This window comes from Haemorhous mexicanus, chromosome 19 (assembly GCF_027477595.1).
Source record: "Haemorhous mexicanus isolate bHaeMex1 chromosome 19, bHaeMex1.pri, whole genome shotgun sequence".
In the NCBI taxonomy this organism is placed as follows: domain Eukaryota; kingdom Metazoa; phylum Chordata; class Aves; order Passeriformes; family Fringillidae; genus Haemorhous; species Haemorhous mexicanus.
Window position 1 is genome coordinate 11,978,845 of NC_082359.1, and position 27,698 is coordinate 12,006,542.

At 46.4% G+C, this 27,698-nt stretch overlaps 2 protein-coding genes across 3 annotated transcripts in view; one reads left to right on the plus strand and one right to left on the minus strand.

The window, feature by feature from the left end:
• Positions 1-7,645, plus strand: part of DNAH10 (dynein axonemal heavy chain 10) — a 49,531-nt gene extending 41,886 nt beyond the window's left edge. Inside the window, exons 67-77 of the mRNA XM_059863870.1 lie at positions 155-338; positions 907-1,107; positions 2,203-2,412; positions 2,787-2,882; positions 3,523-3,694; positions 4,114-4,245; positions 4,569-4,780; positions 4,854-5,021; positions 5,234-5,414; positions 6,761-6,906; positions 7,319-7,645. Of these exons, the coding sequence (XP_059719853.1) occupies positions 155-338; positions 907-1,107; positions 2,203-2,412; positions 2,787-2,882; positions 3,523-3,694; positions 4,114-4,245; positions 4,569-4,780; positions 4,854-5,021; positions 5,234-5,414; positions 6,761-6,906; positions 7,319-7,465 (1,849 nt within the window). The 3' untranslated portion in view covers positions 7,466-7,645. The remainder of the gene's footprint in view (positions 1-154; positions 339-906; positions 1,108-2,202; positions 2,413-2,786; positions 2,883-3,522; positions 3,695-4,113; positions 4,246-4,568; positions 4,781-4,853; positions 5,022-5,233; positions 5,415-6,760; positions 6,907-7,318) is intronic.
• A 105-nt stretch (positions 7,646-7,750) lies between these two features.
• Positions 7,751-22,216, minus strand: CCDC92 (coiled-coil domain containing 92). 2 transcript variants are annotated; one of them, XM_059863387.1, is made up of 4 exons: positions 22,100-22,216; positions 11,267-11,403; positions 10,936-10,977; positions 7,751-10,386 (listed from the first exon to the last, which is right to left on the minus strand). In XM_059863387.1, the coding sequence occupies exons 2-4, from the start codon at positions 11,394-11,396 to the stop codon at positions 9,611-9,613; spliced, it is 948 nt and encodes a 315-aa protein (XP_059719370.1). In that variant the 5' UTR covers positions 11,397-11,403; positions 22,100-22,216; the 3' UTR covers positions 7,751-9,610. The 2 variants fall into 2 exon arrangements, with proteins under 2 accessions (XP_059719370.1, XP_059719369.1); XM_059863386.1 differs by lacking the exon at positions 22,100-22,216 and adding an exon at positions 17,665-17,797.
• Positions 22,217-27,698: the final 5,482 nt, after the last annotated feature.

Sequence of the window (27,698 nt, forward strand, 5' to 3'; positions counted from 1 at the left end):
TCTGCAGTTTGCCTGAAGAGCAGAGCAGGGCTTGTGTCTGAATGATTTCCATGTGCAGTCCGTGGTGAGCTGTGCCCTTGGTGTGCAAGGCTCTGTTCCCACGTGGCAGCTGCTCTGTGCAATCACCCAAATCATTGGGTTTTCCCTCTGCCAGGTATGTGCAGCCCCCCGTGATCAGCTTCGATGCCATCCTGCAGCAGAGCACCCCTTTCTCACCTGTGGTTTTTATCCTAAGTCCTGGCTCTGATCCTGTCAGTGACCTCATGAAACTGGCTGAGAGATCAGAATTTAAAGCAGATAGACTCAAATTCCTGGCCATGGGACAAGGCCAAGAAGAGGTAACTTGGATGGGAGGGTGGGGATGTGCTGTGTGCAGCGAGTGTGAATGGCAAACCATGCTCCTGATGCTGTGGGACTGATCAAATCTCCTTTCCATAGGTCTGCTCCATTTGAAAAGGAGTTGCTCATGGTTCTGACATAGATTTGTCAGTTTGGGAATAACATTTTACTGAACATGAAAGGGGCCATTTGGCTGACTGGCTGCTGTTGTGGTTTGGGCGAGGGTAGATTCAGAATCAGATTTTCAGCTGTTAAAAAGCAGAGATGAGAAGATGTTGCTGTGTATGGACATGAGGTGGTTGAAAGTTACAGTGTTTGCTACCAGAAAATTCTGCTGCTTCTCCTGCCTTTCCTGTGACTTTCCTTTTTGTTATGGACACTAAGGCAGGATGTCTAGAGCTTAACAGCTGGTTGAATTTGCCATGATTTCAGTCAGTGGAAAAACTCCTATCAGACTCATTTAGACCACCACTTTCCTAGCAGGAAAACCCCCTGCACGAGCCCATCAGAGGCAGTTTGTTCTCAGGGTAAAGGGAGACTTACAGGTGGTTCTCCCTCTGTCCTCAGATTGCTTTGCAGTTGCTGGAGGAAGCAGTGGTTCAGGGACATTGGCTCATGTTGCAGAACTGTCACCTTTTGGTGAAATGGCTCATCCATCTGGAAAAGGCTGTGGAGAAAATTACAGATCCTCACGAAGACTTTCGCCTCTGGCTGACAACTGACCCAACTGAAGGCTTCCCAATTGGAATCCTGCAGAAGGCCTTAAAGGTGGGGAACCCCCAGCCAGGAGGGCATGTCCTGGCACTGGTACTCAGCAGAACAGGCTGGCTCTGGGAGGAGCCTGACCTCAATGCAGCACACTGGCCCAGGCTTATGAACTCACTTTTTGCCTTTATTGAAGCCAAACCCTTTTTTCATCATCCTGTTTTATTTTCCTGGCATGTTTCCTTTGGGTGAAAACTGTTCAGCAGTTATTTCAAAGCAGAGGTTTGTGAGTAAACCTGGGCATGTGACAAATGGTCTTTAGATTTAAATGCTGCCACAAGTGAGGAGTACCTGGAGACAGAAATAGCCCTGTCAGCCCTGGTGCTGCAGTGCAGAGCCAGGGCAGTGTCAGGCTGGCAGTGCCAGTGGAGCAGATGTTGGAAGTGGATAATGGTTTCCAGCTGCTACTTCAGGCTGCTGTGTTTATCACTAAAGGCTGAGCTGATTTTTTTGAAGGCACAGGCCATGATTCTGCCCTCATGTTCTTTTCTGTGGCTGCTTTACTGCTGCTGTGGTGCCCTATCCTGTAAACATTGTTATTTCATTTCACAGAGTGGAAAGCAGTGGCTCAGTGGCAGCTCTGGGCTGTTCTCCCACTCCTCCTGCAGTGGGAAGGGAGCCTGAGTGGATCTTTAAGGCTGCAGATCTGCACTTTGTGGGTCTTGCCAGGAGCAGTGAGAACTGAGGTTTTGGAGCCTTTTGAAAAGGCTGCCAGGAAGCAGCTCTGGCACTTTGATCAGCAGCAAAGCCACGTTGTTAAAGCATCTTACTGTGAGGATATAGGGCACATCAAAATGTGCAAAGTACTGGTATTTCAGTAAATTAGATCTTCAAGTATGAGAAATATTAATGTCTTGACAATAATATGACTAATTCCAAAATAATATAGAGTTCTCTTTGCATAGGTGTGTTTACCTTGATAAACTTAAAAGGTCTGTTTCATGTCTTTACTGAGGAAAAAATCCATAGTTGACAGGCATTTGGAAAACAACTTAAAATGTCAAGCTTGCTTTGTATAGCTTACTTAATGTGATATGTTTACAACGTATTTTCCTCAAGTTATCCAGTATTTGATGGCTTCCCTAATTATTTTGATAGGTTGTTACAGAACCACCTAATGGTCTGAAACTGAATATGAGAGCCACCTACTTCAAAATTCCCCCTGAAGCCTTGGAGGAGTGCCCACATCCTGCCTTTAAATCCTTAGTCTATGTCCTGGCATTTTTCCATGCTGTGGTTCAGGAGAGAAGGAAGTTTGGGAAGGTTGGCTGGAATGTACCATATGATTTTAATGAATCTGATTTCCAGGTAAGAAAACAATTGCAATGGCTCTTATATTCTTGAGTAGCTCAGATTACTTTTGAAAACACAGAATTTATCCAGCTTTAACCTTTCTCACAATTAGATTTTGCTTAGTATTTTTTTCTGCTTCTGAGGAGTCATGTAGACTCCTGATCTTTTATAATGTCAATTTAGGATGCTAAAAATTACATTACCAATCTTTCATGTTTTTATTGCCTCTCTCATGGGTTTCTTTTCTTAGGAGGATTTATAGTTAACTTTTTAATTATTTCAGAAATAATTTTTAGTTTTCAAACAAGAACTACATTAAATAAAACCTATAAATATGTATATCTGATTTATGAATCTTCTTATCTCACATGTTCCAACAAATTCACTAGGTGTGCATGGAAATCCTTAACACATACTTGACAAAAGCTTTTGAACAAAAGGATGATCAAATCCCTTGGAGCAGTCTCAAATATCTTATTGGGGAGGTGAGTGATACAATGCCACAGCAATTCAGATGAATTAAGATTCCTTTCTGCATGGGCTGCATCAAGTAAAGCTGGCAATCTTTCCTGGACAGGTTTGAAGCTCCAGTGTAGCCCAGAGCAAGGGCCTTAACCTCAGTCTCAGGGAATTAGGGCCTCTGTGTGCACAACAGGGAGTGACACTGCTTAATTAATTCTGAGAGAGCCCTTGGGACTTGTGCTGGAAGTGCACAGGGCTGCTGGCACGTGGGGTGGCACTGGAGCTGTACAAATGAGTGCTCTCAGAGCTGGTGCACTGCACTGGCAGCTGCTGCAACATGAAGTCCTGCAGGAAAATGTTACTTTGCAGCACTGGATCCCAGCTGAGCATGAGCTGGTGCCTCAGAAAGGCACCACTGCACACAAATCATCCAGGTGGGTGATGAGGAGTGCCCAGAGCAGCTCTTTCCAGACCAAAGCCAAATATTTCCTTCCTGTCCCCCTGTGAGGGGACTGGAGATATCCTGGGCATCCATAAGGGAGACAGTGTTACACCACAGCCACTGCAAAAGCAAAGAGCATTTCTGACCTTTCAGTGATTATTTTAAGCTGTATTTTCTGCTCCAAAAGGCAGTGCTGTAACATTGATGTCACCGATTCCCAGGTCATGTATGGTGGGCGTGCAATCGACAGCTTTGACCGGCGCATCCTGACTGTCTACATGGATGAGTACCTCGGGGATTTCCTGTTTGACACATTCCAGGTGTTCCATTTTTATAAAAGCGACACAGTTGATTATAAAATTCCAGAAGGAAAGGGAAAGGATGACTTTGTTGGTAAGAAATGCCTCTCCTGCCACATTAAAAAAGAGTCTGTGTCCAGTGTACTTTGTCTCCATACATTGCTGCTGGGTGTGAGAAGTTGAACAGAACACCAGGCACTGCTGGTTATGGATTGCAGTGTTATAATCCACTGCTTTATAGGAGCAGGCCTTTGGAATGTGAGCTTGTCACTGAGCTCCTTGGGTGTTTAAAAAAACCCCAAAAATAACCCAAACCACAAAACCTCAGTAAAGCAGCATGTTAATTTTGTTAATAATATATAATATTTATGTGGGGGAGTCTGCGTTTAGAAGTGTTCATTCTGTGCATCACTCCAACACCAGGTTTAGCATTTGATTTTTTTTATTCAAGCAGAGCAATAGCAAAATTGCTGTGGTGTTCTGGTTACCAGAGCTTGTGTGGTTGTATTCCAGAGGCCATAGAAGCTCTGCCACTTTCCAACACCCCCGAGGTGCTGGGCCTGCACGCCAACGCCGAGATCGGGTATTACATGCACGCGGTGCGGGACATGTGGGTTCACCTGCTCGAGCTGCAGCCCCAGACTGGTGAGTGCCTTGTCTGAACTGGGTTTGTGAACAGGAAATCTTCAGTGGCAAGTGCTGAGCCCTGGGGACAGGGACAGCAGCCCCTGTGTGTGGGAAGTGATCTGGGGCTGTGTCTGGCCTCAGGGAGCAAAGCTGCTGGAGGGCTCAGCCCTGCCAGGCTGGGGCAGCTCAACACCTGCCCAGAGGCACAGCTGGGGACATGCAGGGCTGTGGACAAAGGTCAGAGCAGAAGAGGGGAGACTGATGCCAAAAGGTGATTCAGCTCTGTCTTCTCTCAGGAGATTCAATACAGATTTAGTCTCATCAGAATTTTTTGGTTGCAGGTGAAACTGGTGCAGGAATTAGTCGAGATGAATATATTGCAAATGTTGCCAAGGATATAGAAAACAAATTACCTCAAGTATTTGATATTGACCAGATACGTAAAGGATTTGGAGTGAACATTGCCCCTACGACTGTGGTGCTGCTGCAGGAACTGGAACGTTTTAATAAACTCATTGTTCGGATGGGAAAGTCCTTGGCTGAGCTACAACGGGTAAGTAAAATCCCAGCCCTCCATGGGACCAGCTGGGCTTTGCCTGCCCTCAGAACTCTCACCATTGTTCCAGGCCCTGGCTGGGGAAGTTGGAATGAGCAGTGAACTGGACGATGTGGCTCAGGCTCTCTTCAATGGGCAGATTCCTGGGATCTGGCGGCGGCTGGCCCCCGACACCCTCAAAACACTTGGAAATTGGATTATTTTCTTTAGAGCTCGCTATGACCAGTACACCAGCTGGGTAAGCAAGTGCCTCCAGCCAGCCTTTTGTTCTGTTAACCTGCACAGTGTGCTGTGCAGGCTGGGGCAGAAGCCAGTGAACAGTTCAGGTAAGTTCCTGAACTGGTGCCAGCACTGCATAGCTGTGCATGCAAGGCAGACTCAGCCCAGCTCCTCTCCAAGGGCAGTGCAGGGTGAGTACCAGGTGCTGCCCATCCCTGTCTGTGGTTGCAGGTCAATGAGGGTGAGCCTGAGGTGATGTGGCTGTCAGGCCTGCACATTCCTGAGTCCTACCTGACTGCTCTTGTTCAAGCCACCTGCAGGAAAAACAGGTGGCCCCTGGATCACTCCACCCTCTACACAGAGGTAACCAAGTACAGGAAAGCAGAAGACATCACTGAAGGGGCTGCTCAGGGTAGGTGTTTTCACAATTGCTTGGCAAAACCAATGAAGTAGTTAATTGGTGAGAAAAAGAAATTGCTTGGCACGCTGAATTACTTAGGTTAAACCTTGGCAGGCATTTGCCCTGGGTTTGCATTTCACAGTCCTCATGATTTCCAGCTGGGAAGTAGCTGGGTTCTGTCCCTGCAGAGCTCCTGTGAGCATGAAGCACACTCTGCCCACCCACAGGCAGGGACCTCTCCCTTGGTTGCTCTCTATATATACATACATACATATGGGTGTGTATCAATGTGTGTGGGTGTGTGTATATATATATATATATATATATATATATATATATATATATATATATATACATACATACTTTTTTAATATATATGTATGTGTGTATATATATATATATACACACACCTTTTATATATATACATGTATGTGTGTAAATATATATACACATACTTTACATATATATGTGTGTGTGTGTATATATATACACATACTTTTTATATATATATGTATGTATGTCTATGTGTGTGTATGAATAGTATGAATGTGTATATATATATATATATATATATATATAAAAAAGTATGTATATATGTGAGTGCATGAATGTGTGTGTATATATATAAGTATATATATTTAAAAATACTTTTACCCTAAAAATACTTTTTAATATATATATAGAAATATAAAAGTGTGTATATATACATATATACATATATATGGCACATTGATTTTTTTTATGCTTGTAAAGATCTATTTACATCACAAATAATGTATTGAAATGTACTTAAGCAAAAAGCACCTAAAAATATGTATCATTTATTGTGTAAATATCTCTACAAGCTCTCTATGCCTAGCACTGCTCTAATAACTAAATATAAAGCTGGGTACAGGGACCAGCTAAGCAAGGCACTGAGTACCAGTTCTGACTGGGAACAGAGGAGGGAAAAAGTCTCATTTTTTTAAAATCTAAATGTTGTACTTGATATTTGTACCAGAACAACTGTCCTGACCCTTCACTTGCTCTCAGTGACCCAGTGATCAGGCCCAGGGGAGTTACAAAGCTCTCTGTGACTTGGGCAATTGGAGGGCAGCAAATCACATTTATTCCTGCTGCTGTTTATCATGTGTACTGCAACTGAGACAATTTAATTTGATTTCCTAGTACAGCTGGATGATAAAAACAAAGCTCTCAGAAAACTGCACCCTGTGCAGCTGCACTTTGAAATGTAGTGTGTTTGTGATGATGACTGCAGTGCCCAGAAGAGGGACTGCAGGAACACTTACCTTCAAAGATATCCTAGATCTTTTCTAGGAGCTCAGTTGACCCAAATGTTGCATTTTCTGCCTTCACAGGCTGCTATGTTTCTGGTTTGTTCCTGGAAGGAGCAGACTGGGACATAGAGCAGGGCTGCCTCACCCAGAGCAAGCCCCGTGTCCCGGTGGTGGAGCTGCCCATCCTGAAGATCATCCCCATAGAAGCACACAGGCTCAGACTGCAGGTGAGGCTCCTGAATTACCTTCCTTCTGCTGTCACAGCTCCCCAGCTGGCAGGCCCTGCCCTCTCTGCCCAGAAGCTGCATTTTATCATTACCACTCCCACATGAAGCACCTGGTTTAACACTTCTTCTTACACTACCCATCACTACAGTTTTTTTCTTCTAAGGGGGTTGATGCATTTGTTGTCTCTTTTCCCCTTCAGGCACTCTTACACTCCCCTCTACTCTTTCAAATATTTCCCATCCCCAGTAAACAACATAAAGGACATTTCCATTTTCTGGGTAGTGGCTATTTAAGACCTCTAACAAAAAGTGAATTTCTGAAGCCAGTCCCCTCTCCTCGAGGCCCTTGTTGTTTGCAGTTGCATGCAGCAGCTCAGGCACTGCTCAGTGCCCGTGCTGCCTCCTCCTGCAGAACACGCTCCGGACCCCGGTGTACACGACCTCCATGCGCCGCAATGCCATGGGCTTTGGCCTGGTCTTTGAAGCTGACCTGTACACCACCAGGCACATTTCCCACTGGGTCCTCCAAGGCGTGTGTCTCACCCTCAATGCTGAATGACAGCCCAAAATAGGCACCATGTTCTTCCCCCAGAATGAAACCCTTCAGAGGCGCAGGGAAAAACCCTGAACCCAGGCGGAGATCCGGCACCATGGGTGGGGTTGCGTTCACTTAGGCACACCTGACTTTAGTTAGTATTAGCTTGGTTGTATTATACTCCCAATAAATGTGTTTGAGGAATAGTGGTTTTTTTGTAATTCCTTTTGGAATGGCTCCAAGCCAGTCTGTGGCTGCAAAGAGAGAGTAAATTGCTCCGGCACACACAAAGACTAAGGTTTGCCTGGGTGGTTGTAAGAAATGTCTTTAATTGCCCAAAGCATCACTTCTGCACTGCCTGGAAGCGGTGCCTCCCACCAGCCTCCAACAAGTGGCAGGGTAGGTCACTCATACAACACATGACCATAAAAATATGGTGCCAACAACCAAAGTAACCAAATCAGCTGCTGGTTAACGCAATACACATAAACCCAGTAAACCTCTGAATAACAACCTTGCTTTAACCAACCCCTTTCTGATCCCTCCCCACCACTTGTGAAACAAATTCCTTCCACAGAGCCAGCAAGGCGTGAGGCTGAGGCGGGTCTGGGGCTTTGGGACAGCGAGTGACAGAGGGTGCAGAGGGCAGAGCCTCGCCCGGGATCAGCCCTGCTGGAAGGGTCATGCTGCGGGCATCGAGCGGGACCACGGGCGGGAGAGCAGCTCTGCCAGCCTGCCAGGCCTGGCCGGGGACGCTGACAGTGGGCCAAGGCTCTGCAGGGACACACACCAACACAGCTCCAGAAAAAGCTTACAAGGGGCAAACTACAGCTGGCAAGGGGAGGGGACGGGGCAGGCAGGGATCCTTCATCAGCTGTCACAGAGAATACACGTTCCAAAATTTTAAAGGCACATCATAAGCTTAGCAGCATTTGGGAGCCAGTGTTTCTTGCTGGTCCTACTCAGAGGCTGCAGACAAGAGTGAAGCAGAGGTGAACAGAATGTAAGAAAAATGGACAAACTAGTGCTCCTATCCCAAAACTATATACCCTCCCAGCTCCTAGTATGCCTTTCTTTCCTAGGAAAAAAACCAACAAAAAAAAGAACCAAGTAGTCTAACAGCTGTTGGGTCTACCTGCTACTTACTAGAAAGGAGTAGGGGAATCTGGTCAAGTGCAAGGCAAGTCCATCCCAATCCACAAGGACAGAAAGCAAGGATGCCAGGTTCTCCTGAATGGATCAGTCACATCACTTACAACTAAATACTCACATTGTAGAAGGGCAGCTCAGGTTTCTAGGCTGGCAGCAGCCAGCACTCTCTGATGATGCCCAGAACAAGACTAAGGTTTTTAGGAAACAAAAATAATCCCTTTACAAAAAAAGTGCAGATTAGAGCATAAAGAACCATTTCCATATTGGACAGCCAGTTACATTTCCTCCCTGAAAAGGAGCTCTGAGCCAGTATGGAAGGTGCTACAAGTGCAGTGTACTGACTAGCGTAAAATGTGTCGTGAAGCTATTTGATTAAAAAAAACCCAAAACGATCCCCACAAACAACCCAGTGTTCATACTCTTTCTGTGAGGGTTGTTAACTGTTTAAATGGTGCTTCCCCCACCCATATTTTACTTAAAGCCACAAACCAAAGTATTTAGGATTAATCAAGTAGTGCTTGCTGGGGCTCCGGGGATGTCCTTAGGTCAATAAAGTGAACATACACGTGCCCAACTTTCAGTGCTGCTGCTGCTGCTGTGGCAGAGGTCAGTGATGGCTCTGGAGTGCTCACACACCCAGTGGAGACAAGAGACCCCCCCCTGCCAGGCCAAGTTACCAGCCAACACGTGTGGCTGCAGTGTGAGGGAGGGGTGTTCTCTCTAAGAGCGCTCACTAACGCAGCCCGTGCCTTTGCCCACACGTGCAGTTACACTAAACGGAGCAGCACTTGGAAGCAAGCGGTCAGGTCCCCCTGATTTGGCCACAGCATGGAGTGGTTATATACCTTGCCATATGAACACAGTCCTAGGAGGTTTCGTTAGAGCAAAATGTATTAATGATGTACCCGGGAGGAGTTTGGCATGCATGGGGCATCAAAAGAAACTTCACCGCAGGTGCTATTTACCCTACAGGCTCACAGTGCATAACCAGCACAGAACAGCGCTTCCGTGGTGCTCTCAGACAGTTCTGTCTGTCCCCGAGTGCTTTCTGACCACTTTGCTTCCATGGACCTGATCCACTGCCAGGGTCTCCACCTCCTGCGGGGGCTGGGCGGGCGCGGCGTGGTGGATGCGATGAGCCACCCCGATGTGCGCCTTGTGCGGCTTCTCGCGGGCGGGGCTGTGCGATTCGCCGGGCGCGCGATCCGAAGGGATCGGTGGGATGACCAACGGCCTCTCCTTGATCAGCTGCACCTCTGCTGTTTCCCTGGCCAGCAGAAAGGGCGTGGGATCGGGCATGGCATCCACGGGCTCTCGCAGCACCAGCTTCCGGCTCTCCGAGCCTATTCTGTAGGCCTCTTCGAACTCGGGGTTCAGCGGTGTGGACAGGCTCTTCTTCATCCTGCGCCGCGGCGTCTCGGGCAGTTTGTCCTTGGGAGGGGACGGTTTGTAGCTGGACAGCACGGGGCTGCCAGAGGGGGTCCCCTCCGAAGTCCCGCTGGCACTCATCAGCTTCTTCTTGGCCGCGTGCAGCTGAGAGGTCAGATAGGCAATCGTGCTCGCTCTCTGCTCCAGTTCACTGGACAACATATTGAGCTTATGGCTTTTCATTTTTAACTCTTCCAAATACTTCTTTTCTCTTTCTTTGATAGTGTTTTCCAGCACCATTATCATCGCGTTCTTTTGTTCAAGTTCTTTCAACAATTCAGTGTTTTCGGCTTCTTTGATTTTCAGTTGAGCTTCAAGATCTTTGCACTTACTTTTGAGTTCATCACTTCTTGAACCACCACTTTCTAGAAGAACAGGAGAAGCAGAAGTGTTTCAAATTAACAACAGCCATTATGTAAAACAGTACACTAGGGCTCCTCTTGCCGTCCCTGAGTGGAATCCAAAAGATGAACTTCAGTCATCCCACACCATCCCTGATCCAGGGGGTTAACCTCAGGGAATTATTTTATTCCTGCTCTTTACCTGTTGTTAACATAATGCATCTAAAATAACTAGGACCTAGTGTATACAAACACACATATATAAATATAAAAGCTTTGTGGTTAATCACAGCACCAGCTCAGCCAAGTTTTAAAAATAGTCTCACTCTTCTGCCCCCAAAATTTGTGTCCTGTGTTCCCATATAGCAAGCAGGGAACTGTCTAGTGGAGTCAGCAGTTCTAGGTGCTATTCCTGGCTCTTTTACAGATTTCCTGTGTGACCTTGGGAAAGAACTTTTGACGTTTACTTCACGAATAAATAAGTCTGGAGAGTAGAAAAGAAAATACAAACATTGAAAAAAAATTATTAAATTGAACATGAACATAAAAAAAAAAAAGCCATGTATTTCTTACCTGATGAATCTGAACTCTTTACAGTCAGCTCATAGGTTAAATCTGAGGAAAAAAAAATTGTTTATTTTTGTTAGAACATCATCATAGAGCCCATACATCACCTAGTGAGCAGATGTACAATGGCAGCTTTCAATAAATACAGAATTAACTCTTCCCACTGCCTAAAGCAAGAAGGGAGATTCACAAATTAGCAAATATGTAAAACAGCTGAACTATCAGCTTTTTAAAGAACAAATGAAAAAAACCTTGGCTTTGATTAGCCAGTTTGCTCTGAGATATAAACTGCAGACCCTATGTCCACCCTGGGAAGCAGCCCCTCCAGGAATGGCACCTGTGCAGCGCTGCTGCAGGCGGCGCAGCTCCGCGTGCAGCCCCTTCAGGGTGTTGGTGTGTTCCCGCTGCAGGAAGAGCAGGTTCTTCTGGGCACTCTGCAGCTGGTTCTCCAGGGTTGAGGTGGCCATCTTGACCCTGCCAGGGAACAGACATGGAATTGTGATGGTGAGTTACTTTGCACATATGGGGATCCTCCCTCTGTAGCCAGGATCAGCAGGTATGGCTGAATTCTACTGTTAATGCATTGATTGATGTGTGATCATCAAATGCCACAAAAGGTTTTTCTGCTTCAGGACTATTTCGGTTACAAGTGCTCCAAGTTCATAAAAAGCCTAATTATACTGTAGGCAGGAGCAGGGAACTCATTTGTTTGGAGTTAACACATTTAAAGGATTAGCTTCAGACAGTCTAAGTCATTAATCCTGTTAAAAGTTAAAAGCAGAGTTCTGAGGAATGGGCTACTGTGCCCATCTTGCTGAGGGTTTCCCTTACCCCCAGGGACGCAGGGATTGGCAAAATCCTCGGCAAGAAGAAGGGAGAAAGGACTCAAATGCAGCAGCTCTAAGGGAAAAGGCAAAGCAGGGGTCTGAGCACAGCCAGGGGTGCCCAAACTGATGTGGGCACTGGCACAAGGGAAGCTCTGGCTGTTCTTGGGTTTCCTCAACACTGGGCCCAATGACACAGAGCAAGACAAGGATAATGCTTCACTCAAAGAGAAAAACAGATTTTTCTTGCTCAGGTTACAAGTACATGGAAACCTGTTCCACCACTGGGCTTCCCTTACAGAACAGCCTTGTAAAAGTAAGCCTTGGCTACAGCAGTGCTCACACACAAATACAGACACAGAATGATGCTCTCAGACATCCTTGAAGACCCCTGTGCAGCCAGTAGGAAAGGCTAAATTCTGTTGTATGTGTAGAAATCATTACAGTAATTAGGTTACAAGGATAAGTGAAGAGTCAGAACTCCTGTTGCCTGGACAACCATCTGCAGTGGCATTGCAACCATGCCTGGAATTATGGGACCCCACAAGGTGTTCAGGATGGACCTTAATGGGTTTGCCTTGGCATGGCAAGTGTGATCCATTGGGACTCTTTGGTATGGAGTCTTATGGCAAGAATTTTTTTCTACCAGTTTAAAATTGGTAGAGCATAAGCTCAGAGCAAGTGACACACTTTTAGCTATTCCTAAACATATCACAGCCCTGAGTTTAATTTTATACTTTTATTCCCCAAAAGAACACCAGACTTGGTGCTCTTCTGCATCTTGGTGACGCACTAAAGCACCTGGGGATGTGGTGTAGAAATTACACACACAGAGCCCTCCTGATTTCATCAGTGACCTGAACTGACTTAGTCTTCTACTGACTTATCCCTACACAAATATCTGATTGTTAAAAAAATAAAATGAAGGTGTGAAAGGTGCTAAGAAATCCACTTCTGTGCCAAACAGCCTGGTTACCTTGTAACAGGGATCAAGGATTAAGTTCAGAGCCCAGGAATGTGGGAGGTGGTGCCAGCTGTGCTTTGTCGAGTGAAAGGGTCATAGCATTGTTAGCAAACAAGCAAAAAGTACGGACCAAACACATTCTAAAAAGATATTTCTAGAGTGGGTAAACAAATTTTGCAACACATCACTGTTGCCATCATTGCCACACTAGTGGTCCCTCACAGCCACAGTGCTGGAGGGCTGTTGGAAGGGGCACTACACAGTCACAGCCATTACTGTGGGGCACCATTAATTCTGAGGAGTGAGGATATTTAAGCTGTGATACATTTTCAAAGTGACATCCTCTGGCTTGCAAAGCTGACATCAGACGAGAGCTTTACTGAATCATCCCATTCCCTCAGTGTTCATCCTGCTCTGATCCACCGAGCATGACAGCAGGATAAAGCCACAGCTGGAGCTCTGACTGTGCAGGACACTGGGGCTCAGAAGGGATCCTTAATCGAGGAATGTATTTCCCAAAAGAAAACCTAAGCTGTCATAGAAGCAGGTGAAAGAAAAGCCTCCACACAATAGCCCAGAGCTTCTGTTCTAACAATGGGTATTAATGGTGGCTTTACACCTGTAACTGTAACCTGAACAGGAAAACACTTGCCTGAATAGGAAAATATTTCATCACCAGCAACTGATAGTAATTGTTCATAGCTCAGTCCTTGCAAATAAACACGTTCATTAAAAACTAGTTCCTAAATGTTCAAAACAAAAAACCAGAACAAGGCTCTCACTATTAATCTCCTCAATTGCTTTTTCACTTTGATCTTCTGCATCTGAAAGATCACACCAGGATTACCTGCTCTGAAGAAAACAAATATAATCAGAGGCAAGCGAGTGTTATGGGGCTTAGGAAGAAAATAAGAACTACCAGCACCAGAGCATCATCATCCCTGTAGCAGCACTAAGTTAATCAGTGAGGTCAATTAAATCAACCCACAACGAGTTTTAGCTGCAGCCCCTCTGCACCTGGGAGTTTCCCACAACCCTCTGCAGCCTTTCTGTGCTTCTCTCCCTCAGAGCAGCCTGGGTGTCTGCTGTCCTTCTCCTTCCCTTCAAGGGAAAGGGAAGGCCAGCGAGGTGAAGCCACAGCCTCCATGGATGTGTGGGCAGCAGATCCAGTTCCAAACCCACTCAAACCTTTTTCCACAGCACAGCCAGCACTGTGAGGTCCATCCCCTGTGCTCTGGGAAACAGCCAAAACCATCTACTGTCAAACCAGGGAAAGGGAAAGTGTCTTGCACAGAGTCACTATACAGAGACATAGATTTGCTATGTCCCATAGTCCTGGGATTGCACTGATTCCATCTCAGGCTCTCTGAAACAAGAAGGTCACACATCACAAGAGAAACAGCAAATGCAGAAGTCAGTGGTGCCCTTTACAGCCCAGAAGAACAATCTCCACCTCCCACCATGGAAATTGGTGGGACAAGCTCCCAAATCTACCAGGCTCTGGCTGGATGCCAGCAGATAAATGACCAGTGCTGGGAAGAACACTGACTGCATGCACAGCACAAAGTTCTGTCACCATGTTTTTTCCCCCTTCCCCATTGTCTCCAAACAAAAAAAGTTTGTAATGTTCTTACACAGACAGAACTGTGCAATGCAGAGCTTGGCAAAGTCCCCTGGGAACGTGCAGAGCATTTGGGAAGGATGACAGAACAGTAAAGGGACACTGCAGTGTCCAGGGGTGATGGTGACACACCTCCTCTTTGGCAGCAGGACTGGCCCTGAACACCAAATGTCCAACCTGTCAGTGAGAGAGGCTTTGTGCAGATTGTGCACTGCATTCCACCCTTCAAACATCCACAATTTCTCATTTCTCAGGACCACCACAACACCTAATGTTACAGATAGCTATACATAGCTCAGAGATTGAGCTTCAACTCCTCCAAACGATGGATTCACAATTTCTCTTGAATATAGCCAAGGAGGAACAAATGGAGTGAGTCAAACAGAATTCCCTTGGGAATGTGAAGTGTAACACTTTCATCATGACTGCACCTACCTAAGCCATCATCTTCCAGTAAAGCAGAGAAGGTAACTTCAATTATCATTCCTGCAAGCTCACCTTAAAAAGGAACTGTTCTGTCCCCTTACAAGTGCATCTTCTCTTCAAAAGGGAATAAACACACACAAAATCTTATATGGAAAAGAAAAAAATTTTAAAAGGGAGCTTTTAAAATGCAACTTAATCACACACTCACCATAAACAGTCACTAACATTTTAACAGCCACATCTTGCCTTGCAGAGGATGTGCAGGCTCCAGGCCTTTTTGGATCTTAAGCATTTGGATAGAGTTCAAAATGTTTCAAGGCAACAAGCATCTGGCTGCGTATCAGATGCCTTTGCACAAAATCAGAGCATCTCTATGCCCTGCTGCAAGATAGGAGGAGGGAGATGCTAATCTCTGACCTTAGACACAAGTCCAAAGGATGGAACGAAGCCCAAACAACAGTGATTTAACATTTTCATTCCTGTTTGGTATCCACTCAAGAGAACACAATAACCTCCTTTAACGTGGATGGGGTGACCATCACCTGAGAAGCTGCTTTAGCTCCCTGCCAACTCATAGCCTTGAAATATGTATGGGCAGACATTTTCCTCTTGACTGCTCACTGGCCAGTGCTCCATCAAAATGTAACAAAAGCTGCCAAAATGTCATTTGTTTGTTATACAAAATAAAATTTCAAGAACTAAGTAAGGACAATGGATACCTCTTGTAAGAACCTCCAAAGTTTTAACCAGACCCCATTTTAAAGATTGTCACTGAAGTGACCAAACACAGCTCTAATGCTGAAATTACTGACAGCCACTTTGTTGTTCTTTGCTTAGATCAGCTCTCCATCTCCCAGACATAATGCCATCTCAGAAGTGTCTGCTCAGCTCCTTTCAAAGGACATAACAAAGGAGACCCTGCAGCCTCCACAGCCAACTCCAGGGCTTTGCTCTCCTTGCCTGGACATTTGTTTTAAGTCCCCCACAAACTGATTCTATCACACCACTACACCTCTCCTGAAGTAGATCCAGCAGTAACACAGCTCAGTGACAAACTGTTCCAGTTTCAAATTTCTGCTCACCCCTCATTCATCTGTGCTAAGCCAGTTCAACTAGTCCAGTGCTGCTGAAGTCAAGCTTTTTAGTCAATACACTCAGCCTACACACCCACCTCGGGCCATCCCTCCCCTTCTCCAGTGCTCCCTTATCAGTAACACCTCTATCCTCAGCCTTCTGCATTACAATATAGCAATGCTTACACATCATTGGTGACCCACTAACTTGTTCTCATCTTTTCATCCGTGTGTTTTACACCAAGCAAAATTAGTAGTTCTTTCCCGGAGACAATGGAGGGGAAGAAGGATCTGTGCCACTGTGCTCCCAGGGGAAGGACATGACTTCGCTTTCTCAGCTCCTTTTCCATTTCTACTGCTTTCGATGCTATTTTACTCAGTGGTTTCTCTGCCTGACTTTCCCATCATTTTCTGATCAGAGGCTGTGTAAACTCTTTACAGTTAACCTCTGAATGTCCTGCAAGCACACATTTCAGCATTTTAGTAAGGAGATGATTTTTTGTTACTTCTACAGCAGCTGGTATGGCAGCGGGAAGAATAATTGTGTGGACACCACCCTGGTAGCAATGATTTAATTCTGGATGCTCCAAAGGAACCAGCTGGTACTTTTGCACAGAACTCACTGCCTAGGTGTCTGACTGTCTACCTGGAGTCAGGAGCACTAACAGGAATAGTTCACATGGTGTTTTCTCTGTCCTTGAGACCACCCAACCCCAGAGCTGTCACAAGGGAAGAGATTAAAAGGAATCAGATGTTAAAATCACTACTGTGACAGAGACTATTAGAGAACCAAATCAAATGGTCCTGCAGTGGCATTTTATACAGACACAGTTATTATGAGCAATACCAGGGTGTGCAAAGCTATGGCTGTACAGCTGTCAGGAACAAATAGCCCACTCTGGCAGGAAGCTTTGAAAATTACCCAATTTGAGCCTAATTCACTTTAGGGAGACAAAGACAGCATTACCTAAATGACACTGACTACTTCAAAAGAACCTCTTTAACAAAGATGAAGTGACAATAAAAGCCCTCACAAGCAAGATTACATCTCAGGTAGAGGAACAGGTTGCTTCTCTTCTGCTCTCTAGCACAAGCTCCTTAAGAATGGCTCTTCTATTTTATTCAGCCTTTCATTCTGAGGATAAAACAATTTGCTATTTTAATATAACCTCCAGCAAAGCCACAGAATACAAACTGCAGCCCAATCACAACCAGGCAGTCAGAAAATTGCAAAGACATGTTAGTCTTTCTAGTAAACCAACTTCTTTTGTCAGAAGAATGACAAGAAAATTAATATTCGATTCTCCCGGACTAACACAATATCAATGTTACACATAACCCTGAGCCTCATTCTATTTTTTTCCAAAGTCATTAAGAAACTTCTCCTGCTTCAGTTAAAGCTGAATCAGGACTTCAGTTAGTAAGGTGGGCTGTGGGTGGTTTTGGTACAAGGATCTGTTAAGAATAACTCCAAATTCATGCTTAGAAATAACACTATACTATGGAATAGTCATGGGCTTCTTTCACAGATCACATACTCACTCACAAACACTGCATGCTCTCTCTCATTTATTGCCCTCTGTGATCAAGAATGTGAGAACTGCACCAGAAACTGAAGAAAATATATTTGTGCAATATAAAAATTTGCCCTTTCTGAAGCCTGCAGAAACACAAACCAAAAGAATTACTAAGCTGGTTTCACATAACCATCTTGGCTGGGCCTTTTTCTTCTCCCAAACCTGACAAAAACCCATCACCACGCAGACATGAGACCATTTCTCCAGCCAGCCCAGCCATGACTTTGTCTCACCCATCCCACTCACATACACTGAGCAAGAATTTAGTTCTGCATTCCTGAAACGCTCCAGAATCACCTTCCTGGTCATTCAGTGAACCAGGTCAGGGAACAGGCGCAGCTGAAAACAAACCCATTTTCCCACTGGCTGTTTGCAGGTGGCAGGTTCACTGTGCAGCACTGGAGATGCCTGGGGAAGGTGAAAAAAATAAAAATAAAAAATAGAATCTGTAAGCAGGTCAGGGGGTGGTACAGGCAGAACTGCTTCCTGCAGCAGCGCCAGCTCCAGGCACTCGCCTGAGCCTGAGCTCCTACTGCATGAACTGCAGAAATTATGATCTTCAGAGGTTACCAGGAATATTTGTGAAACATGGCAGAAGGCACTGAAGCCTTACAGGAAGCTAAATCTGTCCTGAGAGATCATTTACAGAGAGTAGCCATTGCAAAGCAACTCCACAGAACTGCACAGCTATTTCCAGGCAAATGTAACAGGCTGAGGAGATGCTTTTCTCTAATGCATTCTGTTTCATAAGGCATCGATTTTTATTATTTTAGAACAGCAATTATGATCAAACACACAAAAATTGGTCCCCACTTTGCTAAAGGTTTTGAGAGCTGCTGATGAAGGAAATCTGGTAGTGGTGATGACCTATGTCCAATCTTACTTAAGTAAGATTTTTTTTTTGGTGTTAAATAGGATGCCAAGACAAAGGATCCCAAACAGAGGTGCTTTATACCCTCCCTTACATAACCCAGGTACCTCAAACTGAGACAATAAAGCCACACAGCTAAACCAAGCTTTCCTGGGGCTGGAAAGGAAACAAGCAGACACACTTCTCTTACAAAGGGAACCTGCTGGTTCTGACATCATTCCCACGGCGTCTCCTCACAGATGGACTCTTCCCGAGCTCCACACCTCTGCTCCACAGAAAGGCGATCTGCCGTGCCTTTTGTGCCCTCCCTCCGGGCACCGACTCGGATTACAGGGAGCTACTGTTCCCTGGCATATTTTCAGCCTTTCTGGAGACAGCTACCATTCTGTTCACGGAGAAGCCATGACATTTTAACAGTTTTCAGTCAGTCCAGCACTGTTTTTAAATAACACTGATTTTAAACCCTATCTCTCTCAAAAAAATAATTGAAACCAACAAGCAGCAATGTATTATAATATTTTAAATACAAACCAATGGTTTCCTTGGAATAAAATGAGAACAAACATGCTCCCCAACAGCAGAAAGGAAATCACAGTCCAAAGAAAAGCATTTTTCAATGATTATTTAAAAGCACTCAAACGAACAGCTTGCAGAAGCTCCAATACTCTGAAAACATCAGTTTCAGCAATATTTTGCCATGCCTCTAACATCTACTAGTAAATAAACGCATTGTTCCTATTTATAGTACCGTAGTCTTTAACATCACCAGGAGAAATGAGCTGGTAGATAACGGCAAAACATGATTAAACAAAATCATTCACTGCTCACATGGAGACAGACTAACACCCATTATCACACTGCTGGACATCCTGGTTTAGAGGAAGATATTTTTTACATCACTTAAAAATGAGCACAGAGACGAATCAGGCCCACATTCATTGATGATACTGCAGCCAGACAGGTGAAGGGGATGGAACAGAGGTGAGGGACAGCAGGTGCTAACCAAGGGGAATGACATCCCCACTCTGCTCCACTCAATGAACTCTCTGCCATCTTCATGTGCTGTTCAGATGAATATTGGATTTGTGCACAAGAAGGGAGCCAAGGGTTTGTCTCAGCAGAGCCCTGCTGGTTGTGCCTGAACAAAGGGCACCCCCCACCTCCCCCCCAGCCAGGCTGTGGAGTGCTGCTCCTGGGGGGCTCTGCTGGACCCCTCTGGGGGTGCTGGCCCTGGTTACACACCTGGCCCATTGCAGCAGCCCCTGGCAGAGCAGTGTCTGTGCTCTGGGACTGTCACAGCCACTCGTGTCCCCGTGTGCCAGGCACCTGTCCTTCAATGTGTGTAAATGTTCCTTTTGCTGGCTGTGCTTTCCAAACCAGCAATAAGAAAAGGCTATTTCACACACTCAACTTTGCCCCCCCTCAACTTATTTGACTGCTGAATTTTCAGTAAAGTGCTACTGAACTAAACCCATCACTTTTAGTTCCAAACTGATTTATACATAAATATGCACAGAAAGTATCTTGTCAACAAAAAAAATTCTTCAGCATTATCAGTTTTCAGAAAGATGAAGATGTCTGCTTTCTCTATAAAATAAACTACAACTTGCTACCTTTTTGAAACTTTACTAAGCAAAATGAAGTTAAACATGAACTTGAGTAAAATGATTAATATAGCAATCTTTTTATCCATTATGAAAACAATCCTTCAGTTTTGCTCCTTTAAACTCTTATTTTTTAAGCCACAGAACAGAAATGAGATGCCTAAAAATTACAGCTGTCCTCCCTCTATTATGCTGTTTACAATGTCAGATAAATATTTTATTTTACTTTACATTATGATCTACATTCTGCCATAGCAGCATTAGGGAGTTTGTGTTCTGCCTCCTGCAGCTAAAGGACTGACTAATGTGGTAGATCTGGATGAACAAATAGATGGCCCTTAACACCTACAGCCTCTTGAAGGAGGGCAAGCTAAGGAACAGTGGGATTTTTGTAACAAAACACATTTTAAAAATAATTTTAAAGCCTTGAAAGTATGCAGCTGTATCTGAAATCTGATAAGAAGGAAACAATGGTAAGAAATTAAATTATTGCTGTTCTACAGTTTGCAAGAACTACTGGACTGGAAACTACTTAGAGTATCTAGATTGGTCATGAGACCCTTGACTTTTCTAAGGGGATGAGGGAGGAAATTTTACACATATATTAAACAGAAGTAGAACAACAGGATGAAAACAAGTGGTTAGCATCAGTTTAGCCAGTATTCTTTCCTTCCACTTAAGCAGCTGATACTTTCCTCTATTATGACCTTCCTATCTTTGTTGTTTTACTAAGAATGACTGCTGGAGCCTCAGTACAGCCAAGAGCTTGAAAAATCAACAATATTACAAGTCAGCCATTATCTGTGTATAAAGCACTTGCTTTAAATTGTCAGACCAAAAAGCAATGTGCAGTTTAAAAGCATAAATGTCAGTCTCCCAGAGGCTCAGTCATAATAATGCACTACAGAATTGCACTCACTAATGAGCAAATTATATGGGAAAAGACACTGTATTAGAGTCACATCCATTTGTCTTTTATTTTTTAATTAAGGAGTATAATTGATATTGCAAAAGCTCAATACAGCTTTTTAAGTGTAAGCATCTTACCATCTAAGTAAAGCCAACAAGTACCCTGGATGCTTCCTATGCACCTGCAATGCAGATCAAAACAGAGAATTCCACCCCCAGGGCTGCCTCAGCTTCTGTGATCACATTCACCTCCCGTGTCTCAGCTTTACTCAATTTAATAAGGTGTACTCAGGGACATTCCGCTGCTGTCCAGGGCGGGAAGGGCCCCTCCTTCCTCCCGCTGTCCCACCCCATGTCCTGCGCAGGGAAACTGCGTCTGGAAGCATCTCCATGTCTGAAGACGCCCTGCACTTCTCTGCTGCCAGATCCACAGACGACAGGCGTTCTCCTCCAAAGGAAAAGCCTCCCCCTCTCAATTAGTCCCTACCCACTCCAAAATAAACACAATCCACCCGTCCAGCCCTTTGCAGGCCCTGTGCTGCTCATGAAAACGACACTTTGTAAAGTGAAAAGGCGCGATGCAAAAGGCGCCTGCGAAGGATGCGGGAGGATGCGGTGTAAAACCTGTCCCGGTGGGTGCGGGCGGCGCAGCGGGAGGAGATGTGCGGCTGCTCTCCTGGGCTCTGGCCGGGGCACATCCCAAACAGAAATACCGACACGTCCTTTCCCCCGAACCGGCACAAACGGAAAGACGAGGGGGGTCCAGCGGGAAGCAGGGCAGTCCCTTCAGCCCCGGTGCCCAGAGAAGGGCCCTGGATGCGCACAGGAGCGCGCAGGAAGCGCTTTGGTCCAGCGCCAGCGCCCGGCCCGGAGCCGCCCTGCGCGCACCCGCCGCGCTGCTCGCTGCCCCGCAACGGCCGCCCCAGGCCGGGGGGCTCTGCCCGGCCCTCGGGGGGGCTGTGACCGGCCCTGGGGGCTGATCGCGCCCTCCTGCCAGGCTACCTCCGCCCAGCCGAGCTGCGGCTCCTCCACCCGCCGCAGGTCCCGGGGCCGCGGCCGCTCTGCCACCCAACGCGGCCGCGGGGCGCCCCCACAGCCCCGCCCGCCCCCACGGGAGGGTCCCTCGGCGGGCGGCGGATTCGTGTGAGGCGGAAAAAGGCCCCAGCAGCGATGCCGCCACCCCGCTCCCCAGCCGGCCCCGGGGGTCGCGATGCCGCTGACGCCCCCTCAGCGGCCCGGGGCGGAGAGAGCAGCGCGCCGCAGCCCCCGCGCCTCAGCCGCCGCCCCGCCCGGGCCCTCACCTGCTCGGCCCCAGCCGGCTCCGCCGCTCGCCCCGCCCGAAGGACCGCGGGTGCCCCGCGGGGCCGGCACTGACCGGCGGCGGCACCGGCACCGGGGGCGGCGGCGCAGGCGCAGGTGCGGCTGCGGCACCGGGCCCGTCGCTGTGGCAACGGGGGGGACAGCGCGGCCCCGCCCGCCCGCGCGAGGGGCGGGGCGGGGCGGGCGCGCGCACGGGAGCGCGCACCTGGGAGAGGAGGAGGAGGAGAAGAGGAATGAGAGGGAGAAGGGCACCACGTGTGTGGGAATGTGGGAAAGGAGGGGATGTGCATTCCCCGGAGAGGCCGTCCTGATTTAAGCCCAGCTGGAAATTAAGCCCCACGCAACTCTCCCCTCTCTTCTTCCGCCATTCCCACTGGAATGGGGAGGAGAATCGTAAGTGAAACTTGTAGGTTGGGATAAGAACAGTTCAGTAATTGAAAATAAAATGAAATAGGATAATAATGATAGATAATAATGAAAATAAAAAGGGAAAGGAAAAACACCCAAAACAAACTATGCACAATGAAATTGCTCATCTCCAGCTGATTGATGTCAGACTGTCCCTCCCCAAATCCAGATCAGCCCCCCGGTGTGACTCCCCCAGTATGCCACTGGGCATTATGTTCTGTGCTGTGGAATATCCCCTTGGCCAGTTTAGGTCATCTGTGCCAGCTTTCCTCCCTCCCAGTTTCTTCTGCAAACCTTCTCACTGGCAAAACATGATACACAAAAAAGAAAAAAAAAAAAGAATTCTTGACTTAGGATAAACAGAGCTTAACAAATACCAAAAGAGTGTGTTATCAACACCATTCTCATTCCAAATCCAGAACCCAGCACTGTGAATGACTGAGCTCCCTCCCAGCTGAAGTGAGGACAGAGGTACACCAGGTGTGTCCGTGTGTTGGGAGCAGTGTGTGTGCACGTGTGTGTTGGTGTGAAGGATGAGGGGGGTGGAAGCACATCTGTGAGCAGAATTTGTGGTGTCTGCTCCAAAGGATCATGGCAACACATGTGTGGATGTGTGACAAACAGCCTACCTGGAGTTTTGGGGTGTTTCTGCTATTGGCACATGTGTGTGTGTTTCCCCCAAGCCCACTGAAACAAGCACAGCTGCAGCAGAGCCCCAGGAGAACTGTGGGGTTGGAATTCCTGCAGCCTGTCGTGCTCTGCACTGCCATTTCTGCATTAATATATGAATAAATGTGACCTTCAGCTGCCCAACAGTAGGGTAGGCTCTGGATGTGCAGCCCTACACGGTTGGACATTCTCTGCATTTTCTCTACAAATCAATGTTTAAGATTTGGCACATGGCACAGGCACTGGCCTGTGATTCTGTCTCTGGCAGAGGCACACAAGCATTTATGGCTGCAGTGTCTTTTCTATGTCTGTAATGGAAATAAAATACTTCATTATAAGGGGCTTCAAAATTAGGAGACAGAAGCTTGGCTTTTGGAAGAAACCAATAGGAAGGGCCAATAAAGTTTCTAGAAGTGTGAGATAATTTTTTTGGTCAAAAGATGCACTATACACAGCACAGGGAAGTCTTTCACACCTTCACCAAAATCAAATTCAGCATCAAGCTGCTGACTCTGGCTGTACCTACCTTCAAGGTGATTCTGTTGAGTGTGAGAACACAGAGGATGGATCTTTATGTACTTTGCACCTTGCAGCTCCTAAAGCCAGGGAAAAGGAAGCATAACATAGCCTAGAGGGAAATATTTTAAAGAAAATTAATTAGTCCTTAGTCAAAGCTAAAACCAAGGATGGCCAGTTTTAAATGGTGTTTAGAAGTGAAAAGCCTGGTACAGGAGGAGATTTAGCTCTGCCAGGAGCAGTGCAGGAGGGCCCTTCCATTTTATCCATCCAGCTTTTTATATAAAACATGGGCTCTTAATTTAGGATCCCGTTAGGTGACAACCTAGTCTGGGAAAATGATTCAGTTAGAACCTGTGCCAAAAGAGAAATGCATTTGCCATCTGACTCATTCTGGCAGGGAAGACAGAAGGATGTTAAATTCAATATGGATCCCTAATAACTGAACACAAATGAAGGAAAACCCCCATCTGTGCTGTTCCAAAGAAGGCTGTTTTATTAACAGGCCTTAAGATGTGACATTTATAGAACAGAAATATGTACCTGTACTCCATGTAAGGAAAACCTGTTGGAAACCAAGGGATAAAAATACATTCGTTCAGAAATAAAACTGAAATAGTGCCTGAGCATTTTTTCTGTGTGCTCCTGGTTTGTCTGAAATTTTCAGTTCTCGGAAGTTCCAGCCTGCAATTTGTCACCCCAATTTGTCATCCCTTGAAAGGTTGCTCTGCCCCTTGCCAGGTGAGCAGCACTGAGCTGCCCCAGTTTCTTCATCTTCAAAATGGAATGTGAGCATGGTACTGATGTGTCATTAATGTCTGCAAAATTCTTTAACAATCCTGAAGAGGGGAGTGCAGTATAATACAGTTACTATAACTGGAGGAAGTTCTGACCTCCACTGCAACTCCTGAACTTTGGAGATAGCCAGAAATTCAAATATCCAATCCACCAAAGTGCAAACACCAGGCTCTCAGATATGAGCATTTTGCAGTAAAATCTCACAATGTTTGTGGTCCCTCAAAATCAGAGATCACAAAAGCTTTGTCCTGATGTGCAGTGGTCTGTGGAGCTTCGTGCTGGCTGTCTGCTTTCCAGGTGCCTCTCTCCTAATTTTTCTTTTTCTTGCTTTGCTTTTTAAGAAGCAGAGGTTCCAGGGAGAGGGGAGAGCAGCAGAGCTGGAAGCAGGGAGGTTTAATCACCTCTCCTGTGTCCTGCACACGGATGTTGTTTCTCTTTGCTCTGCATCTCTAACATCAACAAGCACAGCTGGCCTGGTTTTGATTCCAGTAATGCAGATCTAAATCCAGGCACCCTCCACCCTCTAAAGCCAAAAGAGTTACTATTAATTAGATCAGCGTGGCTGAGATGAGAATCCGGGATTAGCTCCCCATTCACCCCGTCGGGAAGGGGAGCAGCTCGCTGGAGTGGCTGTCCCTCTGCCTGTCCCTCTGTCTGTCTCTCTGTCTGTCCCTCTGTGAGAGCAGGAGCTCACAGACTGTGGGATGAGTTCCCTGCCCAGGCAGCACCGGGAGAGAGGGAGGGCAAGGGGAAGGGATTGTGCAGAGCCTTTCCCAGAGCTTGGTGGGGAAGAACAGCCAGGATGAAACTCAACCAAAATATTGAAATCTGGTAGGAGATGTGATCCCTCCCCATCTCAAAAGGGAAGATTTTAAAAATCAGAACCAAATATACAGGAGAGAGACCTCTAACAGTGAGTGTTATTTTGTACCTCTGCTGCCAGACACCCTGGTGGAGGAGCATCAGTTAAAATCCTCCCTGCCTGACCCCCTCAGTGGCACCATCCAAGCCAGCATTCCTCCCACAGGGCTCTTCCTGAGCCCTGCCTTTGGTCCCTTTGCTGCTCATTACCAAGGGCCTCTAAGATAATTAGCAGTCATCAGATGAGAATTAATTTTTAACAAACTTCTCCCTGCGTGGGAGAGGGAGTGGAAAGCTCAGTGAATGGCAGGAGAAGTCTGTGCAGGGAGTGACGACAGGTCCTTTTATTGTCCTCCAAAAACCAGGGACATTACCAAGGATTTATTTACAGAAGCTGGGAGGAATAAGGGAGACGCTGTCAGCTCCTTAAGGCAGAGACTGGTTTTAGTTATTGTTTTTCCTTTGTTTGCACAACACTTGGGCCAGGGGGCTCCTGGTACCAGAGGAAACCTCCTGCTGCAGAACAAGGAACATCTGATGGCAAGTGCTGAACCTGATGCCCAGACACTTACTGAGGAGGAGAAGGAGGAGGAGGAGGAGGAGGAAGCTGGTCAGGATCCAGGAGATGCCTAATCCAGCCTGACGTCTGGGGCTGGAGGAGCAGAAGGTGGGAGCTGCTGCGAGCTGTGCATGGAGGGAGGCTCAGCACACACATCCTTCCTGCAGCTCAGCTGCAGCCTCGCTTCCCAGCAGGGAGATGGTGCTGAGCAGAGCGTGCCCAGCTGTGTCCCAGCTGTGTCCCAGCTGTGTCCCACTGGCCTGCATTGCCCTGGGGTCACGGCTTTCCAGCCGGGTGCTCAGAGCACCAGCAGTTGTTTTTAGTGGGAGACAGCATCATCTGCAAATAGCTTTGCTCTGGCGCTGCCTTGCTTTGGCTCCCTCAGCAGCAGGCAGCCAGAAGGGTTTTGCATCCCTTGGATCATATATTGCCCAGAAAGCTAATTTAGTGCAAGCTGCCCTTATCTCATCCATTAAACGTGCAAGTGAAATGACCTGCTCCCTGATGGTAAAACATTGCTACAATTGCTGGCTGGGAGAAGGCGTCAGCCCCTTACTCAGCTCCCTTATCTCCACTTTACCAACCAGACTCTTAGTAAATCCATTATTTTTCAGCATTAATTCATGAGATGGCCATTAGCCAGAATTTTGTGACTGTACAAACAAGGGCAAAAGCAGTTCCCACCTTTCAATTATATCGTGGGCCTTTCTCAGAAACCTGGGGAGTAAAGGTTCTCCTTCCAATCAGAACGGGTGAAATTAAGGCCCAGAACAGCTTTCAGAAAGCTCTTCAACTAGACAGCTAAACTTAGACAATTAGTCCACAAAGGAAAAAGGATGAGTTGCAAATAGCCTAGAAATAACAGGAGAAGAACAAACATTTTTTTTTTTCCTCCGGCAAAAGAAAACCTGTGAAATCTACATTTAAGACTTTCACAAAAACCCCCCCAAAAACGAAGAAATACAGCCTGCAGTCTGCAAGCAATCACTGACAGGTTCAGATGTGTGCGCTCAGGCTCTGCCTACTGTATTCTATCAATGATCATCAGGAAAAAAAACACTGACCTCTGTGTTCCCAGGGAACAGAACACAGATCCCGACGCCTGTGGTGCTGTCAGCCCCCCTGGATGTGCTGTGGCCATTACCGTGCATTAGCGCTCCTCACACACATTTACACCCAGACCATCATTGCTGCCGTTCAGCTCAGGGATAAAGCCGCTCTGGAGAAGCTGATTCGCAGTGGGAGATGTACCCTTGGGCCAAAGAATCATTAAATTATCAGCATCAAGAAACCTACTGCAATGTGATTTGACAGCTGGACAGTACAGTTGTACAGTACTAGGCTGAGGCTGTTTACTCGGGATTTTTTAAACCTGGCCTACAGTGAATTTTTTTCCCCCCCTCTGAATAATTTCCCATCATTGCTGAGTCTGATCACCTTGCACAGCCCTCCATCATCTCCTCAAAATAAGCAGTGCCCATGGGAAGAGAGCTTTCAATCTGGTTGGACAAAGACTGGGAGAAATCATAGGAGAATTAAAACTGGAAAATACCTAAATATAGGATTCCTTTTACTGAGATTCAAGGCATGGAAATATTAAATAACCTGCCAGAGCACACTGGGAAGCTGAGCTACATTGCCTGAGGGCCTGCCTCACATTTTAAGAGAGATGATCTCTATTCCTGTGGAACAGAATATGCTCACTGTTAGCTCCAGAAGTACAGATGCCTGTAATCTGTCTTTTAAAAAGGGCTTTTAATGACCAGGAA

Excerpts from the sequence above, each read along its gene's own strand:
- CCDC92 (XM_059863386.1), bottom strand. The coding sequence starts at position 17,723 with ATGACCAGGAAGGTGATTCTGGAGCGTTTCAGGAATGCAGAACTAAAT. Across the intron at positions 11,404-17,664 it reads GAACTAAATTCTTGCTCAGT|GGTCAAGATGGCCACCTCAA; the intron begins GTATGTGAGTGG and ends GTTCCCTGGCAG. Across the intron at positions 10,978-11,266 it reads CCTGCAGCAGCGCTGCACAG|ATTTAACCTATGAGCTGACT; the intron begins GTGCCATTCCTG and ends TTTTTTCCTCAG.